Source organism: Cladosporium halotolerans, assembly GCF_011745625.1.
Source record: "Cladosporium halotolerans strain TM138-S3 chromosome Unknown Sca2, whole genome shotgun sequence".
NCBI classification, from domain to species: Eukaryota; Fungi; Ascomycota; class Dothideomycetes; order Cladosporiales; family Cladosporiaceae; genus Cladosporium; species Cladosporium halotolerans.
Window position 1 is genome coordinate 1,194,281 of NW_027191453.1, and position 22,588 is coordinate 1,216,868.

A 22,588-nucleotide genomic window follows, 5' to 3' on the forward strand; every position below is an offset into this window, starting at 1 on the left:
TAATCAATATTACCATGTAGAGTCAAAGTAGCAATACCAAGGATTGCGTACCCACACCAGCAATCATACCTCGCATTCGCTCCCGGGCACTCCCCAGCCCATCCACGAGATCAAACCACCCGCGCCCACACCTCCAACTACCCAACACGAACAGCGCACATAACCAGATCTCACCAATGCACAAGCCCCACCCGCTCGCGCAATCCTTCCCACTCGATCTCGGCGCTCACCTCGCCCCGTCATCCGGAACCACACATCTCCCATCCTGAAGATCTCAAGACGGCTCGCACATCGTACACCAGCGGCCGGAAGCCAGGCACCAAGGATTCTCTGGTGGGCGCCTTGTCTCCCGCCCGGCGCAAATCGTCGAGCAGCCAGACCCGCGCGCTAAACCTCGGCGTGGGGCCCGTCAAGCCGACGGGCTAAGCCGCCTCGTGCGTGCCTTGCCGATCTGGGACGCCGGACGTTTGCCCCTGAAGAGAAGGAAGCGGGCGCCGTTGGCTTCTGGTTCGCGTCTGCGGGCTGCGGAGATGGATCCCGAGAGTGCGTAGTGGTGGTTGTGGAATTTTTTCTTTGGGTCTTCCGGATGAGGTGGGGGAATTGAGTTTTGGGCGGTCGGTGGAGGTGGATGCTGCATTTGCTGGGAGGGGCTTTGGGGGCGTTTGGGTTCTGTCGTCGTGGTTACATGCGTGGAGGCGTGCATTGCCGTGACGGAGTGGGCGCGCGGGTAGGCTTGGTCTTGTGCAAGGGTGAGGGGGGGTAGGACCATGGTAGTAGAAATGTCGATATCGTGATGGCTGTTATGTGCTATGTATATCATGCATTCGAAGTTCGTATAAACGAACGATTAAACGAAGGATGGGGTCTCGGGAGTTTCTCTCGAAGGTTTGAGACATGTTTGACTGCTCCGCGGACCGAAAGACTAAGATATATTCAGAGGAAAATAGAAATAATGGATTGTAGTAATACATGGGGTGTCGAATATATCGACGAGGCGAAGTGTAAAGTTTGAATCCTGAGACATGTCCGTTTCGGCATGCAATGCGCAAGACAAACCGGCGAAAGGCCCGCTCGCCCGTTCGCTTCTTGCGCAGGTCTAGTTTCGATAAGTCGGCGTTGGTGTTGAGCCAATGCGAATGATGATGAAGTGAGAAGAGTCTCTCGAGATCGAGAGATCAGAACTTTTCTTGGTGTTGCGGCGATCAATAGTCGCAATGCCAGCACTGTTGAGCTGGCGACCGGAGCGGCCTGCGTCCGAGAAACGAAAGTGCGTTCTGTTACCGCGAATGCTGTCACTCGTAGTAGGCATGTGCTTGGTCCGGGCTGCTCTCGTACATGTCGCCCTCGAACCAGCCGTCGTCTCCCTCTATCATTTCGGTGACATGGTCCGGCATGTCTCGCTCGAGGCTCATGGTCTTAAAGATGCCCGCCATATCGCGCACGTCGACGTCCTTCGCGTCCGGCTCCTTGGCAGCGGACATGGCGCGGAAGTCGATGAAGTCGCGCAAGGCACGGAGCATGGGCGGGAATCCTTCGTCGTTTGGCAGCCACCAGTGCGTCACGTCAACGCCCCAGAGGTCTGACATGCGCTTGCGAAGGCTGGCTGGGTAGATGTATCTAGTCACTGTTAGCGAAAAATATCTGTGTAAGTTATCCATTGGAGCTTACCCGTGTCGCTCCATGAGAGCGAACTTTCTCCTAGACCACTCGGTGTATTTCTTTTCCTTTGGCAGCAAAAGGCAAGCGATTCCAAGACTAGCCTGGAATCCCAGCACTGCGCCAGGTGGTCCTTGACCACTGAACTGCACTGCCTCAAACATCTTACACTTCTTCAAAGCGATCTGTTCCAGTTCCGGCGGCGTGTACTGTGTCGTTGAAAGTTGCAGTCGGAACATGAGTTGCATAGCCCAGAAGTCGATCAGGATGTAGTTCATCGAGAACAGGTCGCCTGCATAACAAAAGTTTGGATCCCGGAAATCGGTGATGTCGTCTTCGCTCGGAGGTGGCGCCTTGGGGAAATTCTTGACGAAGCACGACGGGTCCGTGAAAGTGTCCTGCAGTCTCCGTTCGTAGTCGTCCATTTCTCCCAGCAATTTCTGCACCTCCTGCCCAAACTCCTCGTCCGACTTCTCGCCGCTGCCTTTCGAAGCCAAGAGAAGTGTGATGTCGGTTGCGATCAGCCTCGAAGTCGCGAACATGTCTTCAAACATTGCGCCGAGGTCGTTCGGTTTGTCCCGGGCCTGTCTCTTGTAAAAATCGGCGCATGCGTTGAACCATTCCCGTCCAATGACCGTCTTTCCGCCCGACATCATCCCTGCGAACAGATCGAATCGGATGTACCAGCTGATAATCTTGCGATGCGTTTCGCTCTGTGTTATCGTTTGGGGTGTGAATAGGCCGGTGATGATCTGGTGCGCAGCTCGTTGATGGCTGAGCAAATTGACCCAGTCCCCAAGAAATTCCTGTCGAATGTTGTTAGTCTAGAGCGGTCAGCGAAGACAATATGCAGTTGCGACTCACCTCGATCGTTGCCAGCTGTAGAATCGTCAAAAGGGTGGACAACGAGTGACGATCTGTTTTTGCTAATGATTGCCGTAACGACGACACAGATTTATTGTATGCGTCTAAGAAGTCCTTTACTCTACCATCGTCTCGTGTGAGAGCGTTGTGGTATGCCGCAAATGCTACAACAGCGTACATGAGAGGTTCGAAGTTGATTGCAATCTCCAGAAAGGTCTTTTTAAGGAAATCGCCCGCGTCGTATTTCCAGGAATAGTGGTGATGCGAAAGGTTGTTCCGGTGGTACTTCAGGTAGAACTTGACGTGCTGTGGTAAGGCTGCCCACCTCGGATTCTGCGTGATGTCTTCTTTCACATTCTGTCGTGAATTGGTTCGGCTGGCCGCTGGACGTTGCGGTTTCGCGAAGAAAGGCCCTCGTTCTGTGGTAGGGGTAGATTTCCCGTCTCGTGAAATTGAGTAGCGGGCACCAGGTTCTGATACTGCTGATCGAGGATCCATATCATCGTGTGCGTTCAGTTCGTCCTCGTCCGTAATCGTTGGTAAATGTTCCGAGTCATCGCCTGAGTGCTCGGAGTTGCTGTCGCCTTGCGAACGTTTCGATCGTGTGTTGCCCCGCTCTGACTTGGACGATGATGCTTGATCGGGATACTCGCACTCTCGTTTGCCTTTCCGGCAACCTACTATGAGTTAGCATGCACAGATATTCGGGATGGAAAGCGATCATAAGACTGACGCTCGCAAGTTGGTCGTCCTTCATCGCACTGCAGTGTCTGTCAGAACATGTTCGTCGCTCCTGAATATCGCGGTGATCAATTACCTTGACCCGACGTGATCGGCATGTGAAGCATCCACTGCGTGTACGTCGGTGTTTGATGTGATCTGCACCGTGGGTTTGTCGTCTTCTTCTCGTTTGCGTGGGAGCTTGAGGTGCTGATGTGTGAGGATGAAGCATGGCATTCGCGACGTCGTCGTATTCGGTTTGGTAGGTACCCAGGTTCTCACTGGACATCGTCTGCAAGTGGTGCAATCTCGGTTGCATGGACTCCGGCGGAATCATCGGCGGCTGGCCGTATGGGTTGTAGGCACCATAGGGTGTGATTGGTTGCCCATAGTGACCTTCCATGGCTGGGTTGTGTCGTGCGGCTTTGCAAGTGTCCAAGACGGCGCACGCAACCTCTCTAGGAAAGCTCAAGAGACTTCTAACTTGTCAAAAGCAAGAAGACAGGGCTGTGGTGGCGGGAAGGGTCTAGTTGTCACAAAGTAGCGGCTCAAGCAGCCGTTGGCTCGCAGAGTGTGTGAAGTCTGTTGGGTGGCCCGCAGACTTAAGCTGTCGGCGACAAAAGACTAGCGCCGAGTAGTGGCAGTTCAGTGGTGGAGGAATGATATCGTGACAGACGAATTAGGCCGTGGCTAGATGAGTGGTCGTGCTGAGACCACTGCACCGGTGCCTCTCGAAACCCGGGAGGGCGTTTCGAGGTGCCGGATAGGGCGCGAGCCGCCTGTCAGGGAGTGAGACGTCAGTGGGGTTGAATGGCGCTGTCCAGGTGCAGTGATAGGAGAGTCAGGCGACTAGGAGAGGTTTCGTACACGCCGGCGATCAACTGCAGGTGGTACAATCTGACACGACAGCGTTCTAGGCAGGTGAGATGGCTGATTAGACTTCGATGTCACTTACACTGCAGTGAGGATGGAGCCTAGTCTGCAAAGTCACAGCTCCTACCAACCCTGTCGTATGTTGCGGCGCGCACGTACAGTGTGGTGAAGGATCCGCAACCCGAATGCCCCTTTCGCTAGTCAACGCACAGTGGCCGCTGTGACGAAAGCGAATGCTGCGCAGGACAAGGGCGGCCGGTGGTACTCAATCGGAGGTTCTGCCTGTTCTCGCGCCGGGCGACGGATCGGCGACAGGGGTCATGACAATGCTGTGAACGTTTAATGATCGAGCGTGACCAGAGTCAGAGGCTTCCAAAGCCAACAAGGTTATCTAGTATAGCACGGGCAGGGCAAATTCTGAAGCAACGCCCGGAAGGCAAACCCGCTGGAGCAGAGGTGGTCCGCCGCCACATTCAGGCTGATACGAAAGCGTTTGGGGACGTGTACGACGGCGAGACATGCGCGGCCCACAGGCGCAGAGGAGCAATGGCGCGCAGACAGGCGGCCACCGATCGAGCGGAGGGCCTGCACGCCACCTGCTGGAGTGAGGTGGAGCGGTCCAAGAGGATCGGAGAGTGGGGGTGAGCAGTAGCGCATTGGATCGTTCGCGCTGGTGGTAGTTCAGATTGCGCCTCGTACAGAGGGTCCGGTTTCAGTCGGGCAGCAGCACGTTGTCCCGGAACGGTGCCTGCACCGGTGATCTAAGAGTGGCGGCACGCGGCAGCAGCTGCAAGGAAGAAAGCAACGGTGCAACTAGACCAGGCGCCGGGGAAGAAGCCTGGCAGGCTGGCAGCCTGGCACCCACGGCACCCTGGCTGCAGGCGCGGGAGGAGGCCCTGCCGGCGCAGACAGATGAGGAGCCGCCGCCCGCCAGGCGCCGCAGCCAGGCAATCTGTGCGGCGATCGGGCCATGGGCCATGGGCCATGGGCCTCGCGCGGTCACGTCCAGGGCGAAGTGACAGGAGACGCATGACTGGAGTCGCAGCGCGCTGCAGAGCGCAGAGGGTTCCGGCAATGCTGGATGCGGCGCGGCGGGCAGACTGGAGGCCCAGCAGCGCGCCCAAGGCGAGCATTCCTCCGGCCCTGTGCGGATTGTTCCGCCTGGCCATGGCAGCCGGCCGCACCAGCTTGGCTAGCGGAGCTGGAGGGGCGCGATGGGCAGGTCGTAGTCAGTAGTCAGTCAGGGCTTCGTCGCGCATGGCCGGGCGGCGCCAGCGGAGGCTCGCGGCAGAACGCGTGGGATGTGGTGCTCGCCTCGCCGCCACACAGGGCTGCCCGCCGGGCCGTGCGCGCGCCAGCAGACGGCGCGCTCTGCGTGCGCACGGAGTGCATGTGATTCTGCACGCCGGCGCCGCACTCTGTCGTCGAAGCCCTCGAGGGCATGCGGCAGCGCGCTGGCGGCCGTGGCGGGTCTCCAAGACTGTCTGACAGCGGCGGCGGTGGCAGGGCGGACGGTGGGCCCACGGCGCGAGGGGAGGGCGAGGGCGAGGGCGAGGGCAGCGCGCAGGCACGGAGCGCGAGCAACTACCGAGAGTCCGTGAAAGGCCACGGACGGCGAGCTTGCAGAGCGCGAGGGAAGCGTGGGAAGGTCGCGGTGGCAGGTGTATGTGATGCGGCCGCGTTCAGCTAGGGCTTTCTGCGGATGGGACGACGGCGGTGCTGCAGCGCCGCGGCGACAAAGTGCGCTTCAAGGGCTCGCGCTCTCGTCTGCACCTGCACCAGCACTCGCAACCACCCTTTGCCCACCGCCGCCACCGCCCACGAAGTCTCCCTACAAACGCCTCTTCCGCATGCCCTGCAGACACAGTAGGTGCGGCGAAGGATCGCGCGCCGTGTCGGGATCCCAGCGGCCGGCCGCACCGGCACGCCGTTCGCATACAGTACATAGTTGACAGAAATACCATGGCCTGCATGCGTGGTCTCGGGAACCGCTCCCTCGGTGTCGCCCCGAGAGGCCCTGCTCGCATCCGCCAGGATCTGCCCGACACCCACGCTGCCACGGGAGTCCAGGGATGAGGGTCAAAGGATGGCTCGCGCGGGACCACCACCGCGCAGTGTCTGCCCTCAGGCTCGTTTTCGCCGCCAGCACTCAAGGACCGGTCGTCCCTCTCGGCCGCCGTCCGCGAACGCCGCACCACTTTAGCCGCAGCCAAGGCGGTGTTCCTTTGCCCCTGACTCGCTCGTCACGATGGGAGCCTTCGCCGTTGAGATGACGCCAGCTTGTGCCGCTACACATGGCCTCGCCACGTGAACGACAAGCTCCCTCCTTGTTTCACGTACCTCGCCTGGGGTCCCAGGCATTTCTCCGCCGCCGCGCTAAATTTGCAATGACTCTCTCCAGCCAGTGCTTCTCCTAACATCTGCAGACCGCCCGCAGCCAGCTCTACCCTGCCATGTCCGATTGCTCGCGGAGATTAGGTAGCGGCTGCTGCACAGTATCGCAGCCGAGGCACCCTCTCAGCGCGGCCGGCGAGCGGGAAGCGAACTCGTCGTCTTCTCAGCGCTAGGGCCGCGTTGATCTATATCTGCTAGTGCTTTCAGGGCTCGGGCAATGGCGATGGAGATCGGTAGCCCTGCAGCGGCCAGAACAAAGGTAGCGGCATCGCGGTGTCGCCGAGACCCGCAACGCAACGCGCAACGCGGCGTTTCGATATCGTACTAAAAATCGTTGCACCTCACTTCCTACCTAGGTAGGTGCCGATGCCAGGCTTGTCAGCAAAGCCGGGCGGGCAGGTGCGGCGTCGCGACGCCGGTCACCAATCCAGTGCCAGCCCCGCGAATCATGCTTATTGCACTCAATTTCAACTCCACCCTCGTCTCTTCCCGGTCGCTGCTCACTTCGGCTGCTATAGCGCCTCGAAAAACGTCAACATGCACGCTGCTGATCTCCCGCGAGGAACATTCGCCTTGCGCAACATATTGATATTGTCATTCTTGAGGTGCAGTCGCTCGAGCGTTCCGTACCACAAGGCCCAACGCACGCAAGCGCGCACAGACAGTGACGGCAAAAATGCACCTGCCACTGTCACCACTGGCATCCTTCGCTACCCACTTGTCTGAAAGCAAAAATAGTGGCTTGGTGCATAAGGTATCTTCCGTGTCCAACTTTCAGCTTTGTGCACAGTAGAACCTGTTTCATCAATCCTTTTGACGTGCGCACAGCAGTAACCTTATCGCAAATGCTTGAGCTTATACTATAAGCACGATGTGGGAACTCGTTTGAGATGACATTACCTCAGGCGTGCTCAAGCTCTATAGGCTTATTGCCCTGATGTCACTCCACTGCATTTGCGAGCATTCGTCCGAGGGTTAGATACTGCAGCTCACCGCAGACTCAATATCTCCCAAACATCTAAGTGACTCAAGAGCCTTGTTGGCCTTCGACTTCGCGCCAGAACGAGTAACACAAACAGACGCTAAAGGAAGATTTTGTCGGCAAGCCTCCTGGATTCCTGTCGAGTAATAAGCTCAATCCATGTCAAAGATCTCATGGCTTCCTTTTTCCATGTCGTCTTACTATCTCCGCGCAACGCCACAGAGCGGGCCCTCGCTTATAAAGCGAGCCCCCTCGCATTCGACTCAAGCGTATAGCTCTCGAATCGTTCCTCTCGCACTCCGGTGAATGAAACCAGCAAGTTCCACGCGAAGCCCTCATGTCAAGGCGTACCCGGTACTGTCTGCCTTACGGCGGCAGACGTCTACTGCGACTCATGCCACAAACCCGAAGACCCCCGTATCCCTGCCCAGAATGGTGGGGAGGACTCTTCTAGACACGGCCTGCCTTAGCGAATTGCAATATGCGGAACGTCCGGCGAACATGTCGTCGGCGTGATAACTTCTTTGCGGCCTGGACTATTGTATGGTTCTAATTTCTCACCCTGCCCTATTGGCAAAGAGCTTTCGGGGCACGCATGGTAGGCGACGTTGCAGGATGCCCGGTTGCTGGAGGGCTGATTTCTTCAACCCTCAAATTGGACAATGCCCAACCCTTTTCCGACGGCGGTGAATCTGCACGTGCTACCAACAACGGCGACGAGGACCTCTTCGGTTGAACGCAGCATGTTGAGCAGTGCGTTGCTCGCCTCAGCAAGCACCTCTTCCTCCTCGCCTCCGACCCAATCGCCGGGTCTCTGACCTACGTGGGCAGCCTCCGGACTGAATCCTTCCCAATACCCTGTGCAGTTGCACCCACACGGCCACGCTCGCGAGTGGCACTGAGAAAGCACGCCTGATTGTACGTCCGCCATCGGGGAGCCTTCCGGCGTCTCTGGCTGCACGACAAGTCCGGCTTCAACACCGGCAAACGTTAACAAATGACACCGAGCACCGGCTCCGAACAAAGTGGGTTCGAGTAACATGCCGGGCTTGACCTCCCAGCGATAACAGCGTCGGCCCCGAACTTTCTTCATCCTTCTGCAACGTCCGCGGCGTTCGAATGGTGGAAGCCGGGCTGGGCTCCACCGCGTCTTTTGCCGCGATGTGACGGCTCGCACAGATGGCAGCTTGCGTCCTGATGTACTGTAGCCTGTAAGTGGGTGTTGGCAGACGTCCATTTTCGTGGAGGAGCGCCTCGGGCCAAGTCTTTCCACGCGTTCACACGACGCTCGAGTGGCTCGTCAGGCGCTCTCTCGCTACCAACCCGCACTGGAGAGGCCGAATCGACGATCTCGTAAAGAGCCCTCCCTTCCTACAGATCTGCAAAGAGACACATTCGAAAAAAGCATCCTTCGCAGGTCTCATTCAATTCATGGAAAATTCCGCGGCAGTATCGTCAGACTTCAGGTCCGCGCCTCATAGCAGAGCAGCACAAGCCCAGCGCTCGAAACTCTCGTGCCCACATGACGTGCAGCCCACGCCCTCTGCCTGCCTTTTTCCCAAGCGTGGAAGCATCCGACCCTCAAGCCTGACAGTTCCTGATCAGCACGTAGGGCTAGAGTGTCAATCACAACGGTCTATCCACGGACATCTCCCGACTCTAGGCGCTCGCTGCACTACCCACAAACACAGAGCCCTGTATGTAAGGCGTCCCACGAGTCCGCAGACATTATTGTTTCTCCGCGTCGACTTTCCATCCTCCGACGTCCACCGCGCAAGCGCATGGCACGGACGGACCAAGACGTCAAGGCGCAAAAAATCCTCTGACACCGTCTGAACTATCCGGCGCTGACAGATGTCGTCGTCGCCGTCGTCGTCGTCGTCGCAGCCCGTCCCGATTTTCCCACATCGTCGAATCTTATCTGATGATGGTGCGACTTCTTGGCGGGGCTCGGGTCGGAAGCTCCCGGCCGGGGCCGGCGAAACCTCGTGCGACAATGGGATGATACGCGTTGGGTTCGAACGCGTGCGAACGTATTTAGAATTTCAGCATCGCGACTATGTCTCACGGCAAAAAGAAGGTATTTGCCGGCCGTTTTGTGACTTGGGCGGCGATGTGTGTGATGGCGTTTCAGGGAGCGAGAGGCGGGGGAAAGCCGGTGTGATGCGGTGATACCGTTTTTGGGAGGGGGTCGGTCGGGCGATTCAGGACGAGGGGGGTTTGGGTGAGGCTGTGCAAGACGTTGACGGAAAAACAATGAGAGAAACACAGGCACAATGGTTGGCTAGCGAGTCGTGTGGCGATGGTGGAGTGCGGATGCTGATTCTGGTGTTTGATAGTATGTCATTTTGGGTCCGTAATGCGAATGCCTGGCTGCCACGAGGATGTCAAGAATCGCACGTGGGTTTGAAGATTGAGCCTAGAACTCCCGTGTTCGCGAGTCCTACTCCCGCTCCTATTGCTTTGCGCGGAAAGCGATTGCAAGATCGCAGACGGTCTTGCGGAATTCTGGATACCAAGTGAGAGCAAAATTACCCTGATCGCACCCTCAAGTATCAAGGCCCGCTTGTGTTCATCCCACTACCGAGTATCGAATATTCACATTGAACTCATGATTTACAGACTGAAGCTCCAATACGGGATGAGCTTGTTGATTGAGGTCGCGAAGCCCCATCGTCTCGCCTCCCGATTATCTGTTTCCTTCCGACGTTAATGAGTGATGCGAAACGTCGTCGTTGGTGATATAAGTGCCAGCGGAATACAGCAACAGAAGCGATGGTTTCTGTAGGGGCTCCGTGGAAATCGCCAGAGTTTTCCCTCAGATTCGACCTTGATGGCTGGAAAGAATGTCACTGCAGTGAAACAAACGGGCGTTTGTTGAGAATGCTCGATGGATTTAGGAGCGATGACGAACTGATCACCTTTTCGAATGCGAAGTACGTATGCTCAGTAGTTCGTAGCAAGCAGCAATCGATAATCTGGATTACGCTAAGAAAGCAGGCATCTCTATGTATCAGACCAATGGCCGTGGGTATCATACCAAAAGGCGTCCTTGTGGTCAAGAAAAAGGCTCAAAAACGAACAAGAAGGAAATTGCCAGAACCCATCTTTCACCTCAATCTTCCAAGCATCCCAGCCCCCAGAAAATAAAGATCATTTACTCTCCACTCGCTCTCAATACTTATCCCTCGGCCCCAGCGCGCTCTTCAGCAGCCCAAACATCGAATAAATCGAATCCACCATCGTCGGCCTCTCATTCGTGCGATTCGGATGCGAGCTCTGCTTCTCCTTGCGCCTTCTCCGAGCCCGCCGTTCCTCCCTGTCGCTGTCGTCGTACGATGAGTGCTTCGAGTGCCGTGACCGTCTGCTGTCCCTCGAGAGCCGGCTGTCATGCGAGTGCCGGCTCTCGTAGGAGTGGCGCGAGCGCTGGCTCGCGTAGCTGGGTCGCCGGCCGTAGTCGTCCATGAGCGGCGGTGGAGGAGGGCGCGTGTAGCTGTTGTGTCGGGAGTGGGCGGCGGAGGAGGGTGGTGGTTGGAAGGATTGTACGGGCTGGGGCATTGGAAGAGGGTTTTGCGGTGGCGCGTAGGGGGGTTGTTGTGGGTATGGTGGTTGCTGTTGCGGATCGTATGGTTGTTGGTAGGGTCCGAGGAGCGAGGGTTCCGGTTGGGTAGGTGGTGGATTCGAGTAGGCTCGTGGCCGATATCTTTCCGCTGTTGAGCTGTTGGTGCGGGTGCGGTTGCTCTCGGGGCGTGCGTGGGGCGGTTGTTGAGGTTGGTATATGCCGCCTGGAGGTGGGTAGGACGACATAGTGGACTGATCCAGATCTTGAGATGTAGCTTGAGTGAAATGGTTCCGATTACAAGAGCGAGTTTGAGTGATCTATCGGGTTTAATCCGCAAAGTTGTCCTCGATATGACGGGCTTGCGAAGATGACAAAGCTGTCATGCGAGCATCCGGCAGAGAAAGCTCTGGTCACAAGAGATTCGCCACGTGAAAATTTAAGCTCGTGGCGGCGTGTGTGTGAAAGAGTTTGGACTACTTGTCACTTGAAGTGTGTATATATCATGATCCGTCATGAGAAGCTGAGCGCAGATCGCAGGGCCCACATGAAAGGCCGGTGTGATGAGGCTGTGGTGTCGGGGAGGGGCGATGGTGCAGAGAGGAGCTACGCGAGTAATATACGTTGTGCAACCGTATATGATTGGTTACGAAGGCAGCATTCCAGGCAGAAAGCAGAGACTCTGTCTGAGCAGCCGTGAAGCGGCACTGCCGGTGAGGCAGGGCTCAAAGATACTTCGTGAAGGGCGAAGCACAGCTGCTAGCCAGGTACAGCGGCCTTGGACTTCGTCTCAGGAGGAACATGCAGACACCCCTAACATCCCAAAGCTGAGCGCGTGCATGTCCCGAGTGGCATGTGGAGGTGGCGCCGCCCATGCAGCGGAGAGTGACGTATTCATCTTGATCTGCAGGACAGGTCCTTGCTATCACTACGCCACCAGTATCTAGAAGCGAGATGGCAGCTGGCGTAGACTTTTTGGATATGTCCTTGTGGAGATTGCGTAGGCAATCATGGCCGAGAAGTGCCTCGTTCGCACCTGTATCGTCTGATGTCCTTATCGTTCTGGAGGTTCGCGACCTACAACACCACTCCACGCAGGCGATTTAGCTGACTCGCCATGACTGCATCGATCGGGGCTCTTGCGATATTCCAGACAGCCACGTACGACTGATGCTTGGTTGATCCAGCGATCCTCAAGCTGATCATACCTGCTCCACAGCTCCATCGGGATGTTTGTTGTGATAATAGCGTGGCAGGGCTCCGGGGCCGGTGATCGGACGCGGCCGCTCAGCCTCGCCAGGCTGAGTGGCAGTGCCATGCGCGCAATTTAGCGTGCGCAAGCTCCACATCCGTGCCAGCCTTGCAGTGGTTTGCCGTGTATGCTTGATGTGTTCGTGACATCTGTAAGTAGGAGTCGCACGACTACACACGATGCATCTTAGGAGGGAATCGTTTGCACCGCAGCAACAGTGTCGTGTGCTCCCCGACCCGGCCCGCGTGCGAGAATGACAAGACGGCAAGCGAGGCTAGTGCCTTAGCAGAGGAGGGACGACGACATCGCCCCGCCATATCATCAGATGCCAGCCCCGCCGCGTGTGAAGACGTGCGAAGGAACAGCAACCTCAGCTTGGCCACCCTCAGCCTCACACAGCCTGCCTTCCGCGTTTGCACCGCCCGAGTACAAAGTGACTGGTCTCGCCACCACTACCTAAGTACACGCAATACTAGGCAACCTACATATCTCGATCGCGCGCAGCTTCACGGCCTCAGGTTATCACGCATACAGAAGCAACTTACCATGTCCTACTACGGCGGCGGTCCGCCGCAAGGCTACGGTCAGCCTCCTCGTGAGTCGTCGCCACCTTTACACTCTCGTGCAGTGTCTCGTGACTAATCATCTCGATAGCTCATCATCAACAAGGCTACGGCCAGCCTCCTCGTGAGTGAACACCACGTGGATGCGCATCCGCATGTGCGGCTTGCACAACGTCGACGCTGACCTATCACGTCTGCAGCTCCTCAGCAAGGCTACGGTCAACCGCCACAAGGCGGCGGATACGGTCCTCCGCCGGGCCAGCAGCAGTTCGGCGGGTACGGTGCACCGCCTGGGCCTCCTCCGCAACACGGCGGCTACGGCGCGCCTCCGCCACCTCATGGACCGCCTGGTGGGCAATATGGAGCTCCTCCGCCAGGTCAATACGGCGCCCCTCCTCCAGGCCAGTATGGTGCTCCGCCCCAAGCTCAGTACGGTGCACCGCCTCCAGGTCAGTATAGCGCACCACCCGGAGGCCAATACGGTGCTCCACCCTCAGGCCCTCCAACGGCTCCAAGTCCCGGTTACGTCCCTGGTCAAATGTCGCACGTGGACATGGGACAGGCAGCGGACGGACTGCGTAAAGCCATGAAGGGCTTCGGCACCGATGAGAAGCTCTTGATCCAGATCTTGGCACCTATGGGTCCTCTCGAGGTAGCTGGTGTGAAAGCCGCATTCGCCAGGAACCACAAGGGCCGCGACCTCATGAAAGACGTCCACTCTGAGACATCTGGCTATTTCCGTGAAGGTCTGGAGGCCATTATCAGAGGTCCGCTTGAGCAGGACTGCCACGTTCTGCGCGAGGGTATTGGTGGCATTGGCACTAAAGAGGACCAGATTAACGAGGTGCTCCTGTCCCGCTCTAACGCGGACATTAATGCCATCAAGCAACATTACCACCGCACCTACAAGCGCTCGCTCCAGGATGACCTGAGAGGTGACCTCAGCGGCAAGACAGAGCGTCTGTTCGACATGGTGCTCGCCGCACGCCGCAACGAAGATTCAGCTCCGGTCATCCCTCAGCAAATCGACATGGACGTGAACGAGCTATACAAAGCCACCGAGGGTATACCCACCAGCATCAAACTTAGCCTTACCCTGCCCTCACTAACCCTCCCTCCCAGGCAAAATGGGCACCGACGAGCTCCAAGTCTGCTCCATCATCTCCTCGCGCAACACCAACCAGCTCTGCGCCATCGCCCAAGCTTACCACACCCGCTACCAGCGCAGCCTCGAAGAGTGCATCCGCAAGGAATTCTCTGGCCACATGGAATCCGCGCTGCTGTACATGGTGCGGCGCGCCGTGGACCCGGCCAAGCACGACGCGGACCTGCTCGAGGCCGCCATGGCCGGCATGGGCACCAAGGACGTCGCGCTCGTGCGCCGCATCGTCGCCGTGCACTGGAACCGCGACCGCCTGCAGCAGTGCAAGGGCGCCTACCGCCACTTCTACAAGCGCGAGCTGGCGGACCGCCTGAAGGGCGAGACGAGCGGGGACTACGAGCGGCTTGTGGTGGCATGTGTTAGCCCGTAATGTCCTTTTTTTTGTTTTGCGGCCGCGGGCTGACTTTTGCTTTTTTTGTTAGATTTTCGAGGTCTGAGGAGTGTTAGTCTCCTCCGGTCTTGGGACAAATCGGCCTCACGGCTGGCTTGGTAGCGAGCGTCTTTTGGCGGACGGCTTTCGGATGTTTCATGATTGATGCCTGCGATGAACGGGTTGGAATGGCGGAATCGGAAGATAATGATCGCAACTATGTACATATGGTAGCTGTGTAATTCCTGGCAAAGTCTTCTCGTTGCATTTCTCGTCAAAACGCTCAGCGCGAATTCATCCCATCTCTCCCGTCGACTTCTATATCCCAACAATCCCTCCCTAGTCCGTCTCGAATGAGAGCACGCAGCTCGGTTTGCAAGGCCGATTGCGCGTTCTGTGTGGTCACAATCGCTCTGCTAAAATGAAGTTCGGGAGAAAAGATGGGACGAAAATTCGTAAGATCGTCAAAAAATGTAAAATATACGTGAGCAATACCCGATTTGAACGGATGACCTTGTGGATGTCCCTAACTGGAATCACACGCGCTACCGCTGCGCCAATCGCCCGCGAGTTATTGGTTGGAAAAGATTTTAATCAATTATATTACTTTAAGATTAGATCCAGGTGATGCTTTTCACACCTCGCTACGTCGTACTCTGACACCTCACCAGGCCCAAATTAAAAATCAAAGCCATTCAAACAGCAACGCTAGGGCCAATAACTTCATAAAATTCAATTGTCGAAGTAACTTGGTCTTCATCTCTGTGTCTTTCATGATCGGGATTGCTTACAATCATCAATTTGATGCCGAGAACCCCGTGGAATGCCACCACGTCAGAAAAGAACATGAAATGAACTCCCTACGATAGGTTGTTCAAGAGAGGATCAGTCTGTAAGTCCTTTTCAGCAGAGTCGGGATTGACATGAGCTTCTTAGGACCGGCTTGATACCACAGGCGAGCACTTATTGTAGATAATTGGCTATTATCGCCCATAGTCGCATATGGAACAACAAGAGAGAGGAACTTATCTTGCTGCCGAACCACTATGTAGATGACTCTTGCCGACGTATTCTTGAGACTTGAGATTTGGTGCACTAGCATCTCACGCACAGCTACAGTGTTTAACGAGTTCGTCAACGTTTTTTCGACCAGCCACGAAGACGATCTGACCATCGGCGTGATCCAATATACATAGAAATACTCCAAGCATAGCCATACCTACATGTAACGCTTGTATGTGGATGATTGCACCTGCTTCTTCCTGCCGAAAGATAATGCGGTACGGTTGCGAGGGTTAGGGTTGGGGCAAGCTTGTCTCCAGCCATCCTCCGCTTCCCAGCTGCTGCGATGTCTTCTCATCACGATAACCACGGATATGACATCTGATCGTCACGAAACGTCAGGAACCAGATGGTGGGACTGGTAAACCGAAAGGAGCCACAGTCGGCAAAGCGATGGATGTACAGGAGTGGTATTTGACAAGAAGCTTCCATCGTGGAAGCCCCCGATGCATGGCTCCCTCGGCAAGAAACCCCAAACGCGAACACTCATTCCAATTCTCTCGAACGAGATCGCTAGAAGAGAAGCTCAAGGCCTCGTGTGGGTGACTGGCAAGATGAGACAGTCCGTCTTCTCGAAGTCAACCTCATGCTGCCAGCATGTCAGGGCCAAACGCACCCCTCTGGCCTAATCGCATCCGATGCACAGTGCCATCATTCGAACAGCGACATGAACATGAACATTAGGTGGAAATAGCACTGATTCGCAGACATCTGGCATACACCTGGATCTGCCTCCCGCCCAGGTTGGAGGCCAGCTTATGTGAGTTTTTATATCACAATTGGGCTGCAACGGCAGCACGATGATCACTTGAAGAAGAGCGAAAGTAAGCAAAGCAATCTTTTTCATACGCAATTTTGAGGGTCTACCTAACAGCATGCAATGGCCGATGGCCACGAGAGCGCCGCTGGTAACCTGTAGTCTGCTGTCGTCTTCAGGATGAAGACTTCAGACCGTCCGCCATCTGGCCATCGTTTCGCATTTCAAGAACAAAGGAAAGAAAGCTCATTTGGGTCGCTTCGCGCCTGCAAAGCGGCCTTGAAAAGGCAGCTGGACCATTAGAGTGACATGCACAGTGGCCGTCTACCAACCGCCATCACCCTCCTCGGTCTCGGCAGCCGGCTTGGTGCACCTCTTGTACGAGTGGCCCTTCTCGTGGCAGTTGGAGCACTCCACACGAGACCAGTCGGTCGGCTTGGGGCAGTCGCGGCTGGTGTGGCCGAAGTCGTCGCAGTTGCGGCACTTCACCTTGGCCATGTTGCGCGGCTCAGGGCACTCCTTGGAGACGTGACCCTCCTGGTCGCAGTTATGGCAGGTGACGACACGCTCCTTCTCGCAGTCCTTGGCGCGGTGACCCTCCTCGCCGCAGTTGCGGCAGGTCTCCGGCTCACGGTCCGGGCAGTCGCGGGCGAAATGGCCCATCTTGGAGCAGTGCTTGCACTCGACGTTGTCCATGTTCTGAGGCTCGGTGCACTCCTTGGCCATGTGGCCTTCTTGACCACAGTTGCGGCAGCCGCCTCCTCCACGCTGCTTGAGGGGCTGCTTGCAGTCGCGAACACGGTGGCCGATCTCGTCGCAGTTGACGCATTGCTCGACGATCTTCTCCGGCTCACGCTTTTCCTCCGGGCATTTGCCTCTGGTGTGGCCAACCTCATCGCAGTTGGAGCAGACGATGACAAAGCTATCCATTGGGAAACCAGCCTCCGTCAGACGAGCCAGGTTCTCCTCCGGATCGCTGGGCCAACCCCCAGCGAACTTGGCGCGCTTCGGCTCAGAGGACCACTGGATGGAGACGGTGTACTTCTGGTCGATCTTGCCCTGCAAGTTGACTAGAGTCCAGTTGACTGCAATCTCCTGCTCCTTGGCAATGAGGTGGGTATTGAACTCCTTGCCACGGAAGATCTGCTCCAGCTCCTCGAAAGTTGTAGAGCCGACGGATTTTGCGAACATGAGCAGAGCCTTAAGTCTGTCAGTAAGGTATCAGAGTTCACAATCGAAAAATTAGCGCATACCTTCTTGATCGCAACCGACTCCTTCGACTCGTCAGCCGCCTTCAGTGCAGCCCAGGCCTCCTCGGGACTCATGACATCATCCTCGAGGATGCCGTTCAAAACGAAGAGGCGGTTGGCATCGCATTCGGTAGCGATGTGGCCTGTCTTCTTGCAAGCACGGCAAACCTGCGGGCCCTGCTCGGGACAGTCGGCCTTGCGGTGGCCAGTCTGGCCACAGCCACGGCACTCGCCAGTGAATTCGCGCTCGACGGTCGGATTCGGGCAGTCAGCCTTGTTGTGGCCTGGCTCGTTGCAGTTGTAGCAGAGGCCAGAGTTGGCGCCTTCCATCCTCGGCTGAGGGCAGTTACGCGAGAAATGACCTTCGCCACCGCAGCTGATAAATGTTAGTTCTGGCGACTTGAGCAAACCTCTAGTTTGCCGCTGGAGAGGACTCACTTGTGGCAGATGTCTCCGCCACCACCGCCATGCTTGGAGACGTTGTTGCCAAGGTATCCAGTCTCTTCGTCCCCATCGAAGCCGCCGCCACCAGCATTGTCAGGAGCCCAAGTGGAGGAAGCGGCGGTGAAGCCGTCGTTGCCGATATCGGCCGCTGCGAGGTATATTAGTTCAACCGCTCATCGAACCGGGAGGAGCTGCAATGCTACTGACCAGCCGGAGCGGCGTTCCAGTCAGACATGTTGCTTGTTTGGTGTTGATGATGTGATGTTTTTTGCCGCCGCGAGGAGATGGCGTGTTGGATTGATGGAAGAGAAGGAGAGGCAAGGAGCGCCGGTGAAAAAGTCGTTCGTCGTACGTGTTTGGTTGCGGTGCGCGGCAAAGGCCAATGCGGAAGGCGCGAAGCTTCACTCCGCGAGGAAGGAGCGACTGTGGTCTACAGCGGGCCGCTCCCTGCTAAAGTGAGTCTTCACAAGGGGACAGGGAGGTCTGAGAACCTTCCGAGAAGGTTGCTCACCGAGAATCGAGAACAAGAGAAGAGTTGTGGGTGTCGTTGGAGAAGGTATCTCAGGAGAAGAGAGGCATTGATATAGCCATTGTCACATGCCGCAGATTACCGTCAGCATTTGCTCCTGTACAATAGGCAGCAGGGAGATGAAGCACGCTCGACCGACCAGCTCTGCATGTGAGATCAGGATACACCAGCGGTCGATCATGATTCTTGCAGGGTACTGCTGCCATGTATGTCGCAATCAGGCCTTCTGAGCGAGCTATGTAACTGACTTCTGAGCTCGGCGATGCCACGACCGCCTCAATACTTCGTTCGGCTTGAAACGTGCAAACCATGGCGAAGAGAAAGGCGAACAACGAGATGTATGATGTTGAAGGGAAGAGAATCCATTTTGAACACGATACACAAGCTCATCTCAAGACACGCGGGTATCGAAGTCCTCCGTGCGAATGCTAAAATAACAACTTCAATGAATCGTAGCTCATCACATCGCATAAACCCAAAACAAACACACCAATGCCAAACGCCGTAACCCAACACCTCAAAGCAACACTCCTTCTTACACACCCCTGAAGACCCTCACAACCAAGAACCAACAAGCACCAATAAACCTCACGGCGCTCAGCGCCGCAACGCTGTACAGCACGACGGCCATGTAAATCGTCGCGCGCTCCTGCACAGTCTGGTCCTGGTCCTGGTCCGCGCTGCCACCGATGTTGACGCGGTCGATACCGCCCGCGTTAAGGACGATAGCCGCCAGCGCCAGGTTGCAGAACATCCAGGCCAGGACGACGGCGGAGCGGAAACCCTTGTAGTAGTCCTCGTGCTTCTCCTGCTGCGAGACGACGCGCTTGGGCGCCTCCCACTTCGTAGCGAAGGTGCGCAGTTCGGACTCGTACTGCGTGTTGAGGTCTGCGTCGTCGGTCGGGATGGTGACGTCGACTTTGCCGCCGGGCTTGAGGTTCGCGGTCGGCAGCTTCTCGGGCTTGTCGTCGCCTTTGGTGCCCCACGTGATGTCGTGGGTGTTGCAGAAGGCATAGACGTTGAGGATGTTGATGTAGGTGGGCGTCAGGAGGAGGTATTGGAAGAAGCAGGTGACCATGTGCCAGGGGTCGAGGAAGAGGATGGAGGCGAAGAGGTAGAGGAGCCAGGTCGCGCACATCGAGACGATGAGGGTGCGGAAGAGGCTGTTGGTGAAGAGCATGGCGAAGGTGAAACCGCCGGCGTCGACTTGCTTCATGACGGATTTGACGGTGATGAAGATCGAGGCAAAGAGCAGGTAGCTGAGGACGTGTCAGTGGATGCGCGCGGAAGCACAAGCAAAGAAGAAGACTTACGCCATGAGGATAGCCCAGAAGTATACCTGGGCCATGTAGAACTTATTACTTCCTTGAGGTCGATTGCCAAGTGCGAGGACGAAACAAGTCATTAACACAGCAAGATAGACCCACTCGAACAAAACGCCTAGAGCAAGACCTGCTGTGCCGAGAAGATCTTTATCCGATAGTGAGGTTGTCAAGATCTTGAAGACCAGGAAGAAGTTACCCTGTAAAGATGGTCAGCTAATTGTATCAGGAACGGGGCATCACAGCTGAACTTACGATAGCGAACCAAGCGAAGAGCATATTGACACCCTGGTAGAAGAACTCGACCAAGAAGAAGAATTTCCGCACAGCAGAATGGTGACTGCGCCAGATCTGGTAGAAGTGTGCAAGGGAGTAGACCGCTGCGAAGAAAGAGCCGTTCAGCCATCTTCTACGCTGAAGAATGAAGTCGGCCATCTCTTCCGGCACGTCGGTCTCGCCAGTTGCAGACTTGACGTACTGCAAGATCCAGCTGCAGTTGCGCTTACTCACAAGCTCCCAGCACAGAATACGGTCCTCAGCGAGGTACATGTTGGCCGTGAAGATACCGGCGTTGGCACCGTGCATCTTCTCACCGGCGAAGTACTTCTCCAGAGGGCCCTGGCCGGTCTTGTCGTTCTGCAGAGCTACGAAGCGGTATGCAGAGAAGGCACCAGGCAACACGGAAATGAAGCCGAAGGCGCTCTCCAGCGGCTTATCGAGGATGTTGCTCATCTTGTACTCGAAGTTCTGCGCCGCAACGACCGGGTTGATGAGCTTCTTGCCGTGCTCCAGCATAGCTTTGATCTCACCGCAAGCGCCGGCGCACATGGGTTCGCGATCGAAAGCCTTCCAGAGCGAGTAGATGCTGTCCTTGCCAGGCTTGGTACCCGCATCGAGAAGGACGCAAATGTTGGGGTCGAGAATCTCGCCGAAGGCCTGAAAGAACCAACGATGCGAGTTGATCTTCTTCTGGTTCTTTTCCTTGAGACAGAAAAGCATCTGCACCGGAGTGTTGCCCTTCTTGACGTGGACAACGCCCTTCTTGATCTCCAGACCCATCTGCGTCGTGTACTCGTAAATATGCGCCGTCACGTCTTCACCGTTGACTTGCTGCTTGGCAATGCCGTCTTGGAAGACACCCATAGCGGCGAGCACGGCTCTCGTGCGCGGGTTGATCTTCGCACGTCCATCGGAAACAACGCACACGACGATCTTCTTCCACGCCTCCTTGCCCCATGTCTTGCTGCTCGTGCGTGAATTCATGTATTCGATATTCTTGATCACACCCATCATTGTTCGCGCGAAAAGCTCGTCCTCTTCGTTGTACATGGTGATGACGATGAACAGCTCGGTATGCCTAGGCTTCGCGAACAAGCGCTGTCGCAGAGTGAAGCGCTTGTCGTAGAATTCGCTAGGGTCGCAAGTCGCGGCGGAGTATCGCATGTGGGTGAACTCATCTCTCTCAGGTGGCTGGGCGTGCTGGATCTGGTTGAGCAACCGCGGCGGAACAGGGCAGTCGAGCACCAAGTTGCCATTGAACAGCTGCACTTCCTTCACGGTCTTCCATCTCCTGATCGGCGCGTTAGCAGCTGGCGGCGGAGCGTCCGCGTAGCCCGCTTCCACGTCGTCGTGCATTGCATCCACCGGCTCGATGTTGTGAGGATCCGGTCCGTAAGAACCGCCAGGCTGCAGAATAGGCCTCTCATCCACGTCGTCCTGCCAATATTGGTGTCCTGCTCCTCCAACCGGTGCAGGCGTGCCGCCATAATGTTGATCTGTGACATCTGAGCCATAAGGCTGGTCGAAGTATTCATTAGGGTGGCCGCCCGGCGGTGGGCTCAGCGAGTACTGGCCGGAGCCCTGGTGCGCCGCTTGCTGGAAGGGATTGGGGGTGTAGCCCATTGTGTGTACGTCTTCGTAGGATTCGCTGTGCCCCATGCTGTTGGGCATACCGGTCACCTCATATGTAGGCTGCGCCTGCAGCCTGTCGGTAGATGCGACGGGCCCAGGGCCCATGGGCATCTGCAACGGCTCGTTGTACGGTCTGTCGTCAAGCTGGTACGTCTGCATGGGCGTGTGCCCGCGCTCGGGAGATCGTCCGTGAGGATCCATGAAGGGGTTCGCAGCGCTCGAGTACTGGTCTTCTTCGTCGCGCGAATGGCCGTAGCCACTGCCTGTGGGGATTTATTAGCTAACGCGATTGCGCGAGTGAGGCGAGCGAGCGGTCTGCTGGCTGTGGGCTGTCACTGGAATGCGGGCGTATGCATGGCCGTTTGCCTGTGCAACATCACACCAGGCAGTATACCGCTGCCCAAATGCTGCGACGTACCAATAGGATTGTAGCTCATCTTGCTTGAGTTCGTCTCCTCTGCGACGAGGAGTGTTTCAACGCGCGCGGCGTCTCAGGGCGCGAGGGAGCCGCAATGCACTTCCTAAAGCACGAGGTTGCGCTGGACGTGGAAAGGCTGGTGCTCTGCGGTTGGGAGTGTCTCAGTTTGACGTGCGACGGCTGGGGTGGTGTAGCGATGTCTCTGTCTGGCGCAGGTAATGTTTATGATCGTCAAGCGCACTAAGGTGGGCAGGCAACCGGCTTGTGCTTTGGTGGAGCACTGGCGGGGCGTTTGAAACGACAGAAAGATGAACGGGGGACAAGCGTGTGAAGATTGATGTCTCTACCGTGAGGTCAAGAACCGGGGGGTCACGATGTACTTGTGAGGAAAATATGCGTGTAGGTAGCAGTGGTGGATGGCGAATGTTCGGGTGGTCAGCCATCCACCAGCAAGCACAGCCTTGTTGCGCCTCTCGGCTGGTCGTCATGCGCCGGGGACA

The 22,588-nt window shown here is 56.6% G+C and overlaps 4 protein-coding genes across 4 annotated transcripts; 1 reads left to right on the forward strand and 3 right to left on the reverse strand.

The window, feature by feature from the left end:
* Positions 1-1,292: 1,292 nt before the first annotated feature.
* WHR41_00936 (uncharacterized protein) lies at positions 1,293-3,973 on the reverse strand (the record flags this gene model as incomplete). Its single annotated transcript, XM_069369542.1, has 5 exons — positions 3,338-3,973; positions 3,254-3,281; positions 2,521-3,197; positions 1,669-2,462; positions 1,293-1,617 (listed from the first exon to the last, which is right to left on the reverse strand). The coding sequence occupies exons 1-5, from the start codon at positions 3,641-3,643 to the stop codon at positions 1,293-1,295; spliced, it is 2,130 nt and encodes a 709-aa protein (XP_069233505.1). The 5' UTR covers positions 3,644-3,973.
* Positions 3,974-12,350: 8,377 nt separating this feature from the next.
* On the forward strand, positions 12,351-14,662 carry WHR41_00937 (uncharacterized protein). The gene is made up of 5 exons (XM_069369543.1): positions 12,351-12,895; positions 12,955-12,987; positions 13,064-13,927; positions 13,986-14,377; positions 14,448-14,662. Exons 1-5 carry the CDS (start codon positions 12,847-12,849, stop codon positions 14,460-14,462), a joined length of 1,353 nt encoding a protein of 450 aa, XP_069233506.1. The 5' UTR covers positions 12,351-12,846; the 3' UTR covers positions 14,463-14,662.
* Positions 14,663-16,538: 1,876 nt separating this feature from the next.
* On the reverse strand, positions 16,539-18,143 carry WHR41_00938 (uncharacterized protein; the record flags this gene model as incomplete). Its single annotated transcript, XM_069369544.1, has 4 exons — positions 16,539-17,414; positions 17,468-17,840; positions 17,903-18,056; positions 18,116-18,143. 4 exons carry the CDS (start codon positions 18,141-18,143, stop codon positions 16,539-16,541), a joined length of 1,431 nt encoding a protein of 476 aa, XP_069233443.1.
* A 638-nt stretch (positions 18,144-18,781) lies between these two features.
* On the reverse strand, positions 18,782-22,509 carry CHSA (chitin synthase I). The gene is made up of 4 exons (XM_069369545.1): positions 22,089-22,509; positions 20,015-21,933; positions 19,751-19,959; positions 18,782-19,696 (listed from the first exon to the last, which is right to left on the reverse strand). The coding sequence occupies exons 1-4, from the start codon at positions 22,105-22,107 to the stop codon at positions 18,973-18,975; spliced, it is 2,871 nt and encodes a 956-aa protein (XP_069233444.1). The 5' UTR covers positions 22,108-22,509; the 3' UTR covers positions 18,782-18,972.
* Between the last annotated feature and the right edge of the window lie 79 nt (positions 22,510-22,588).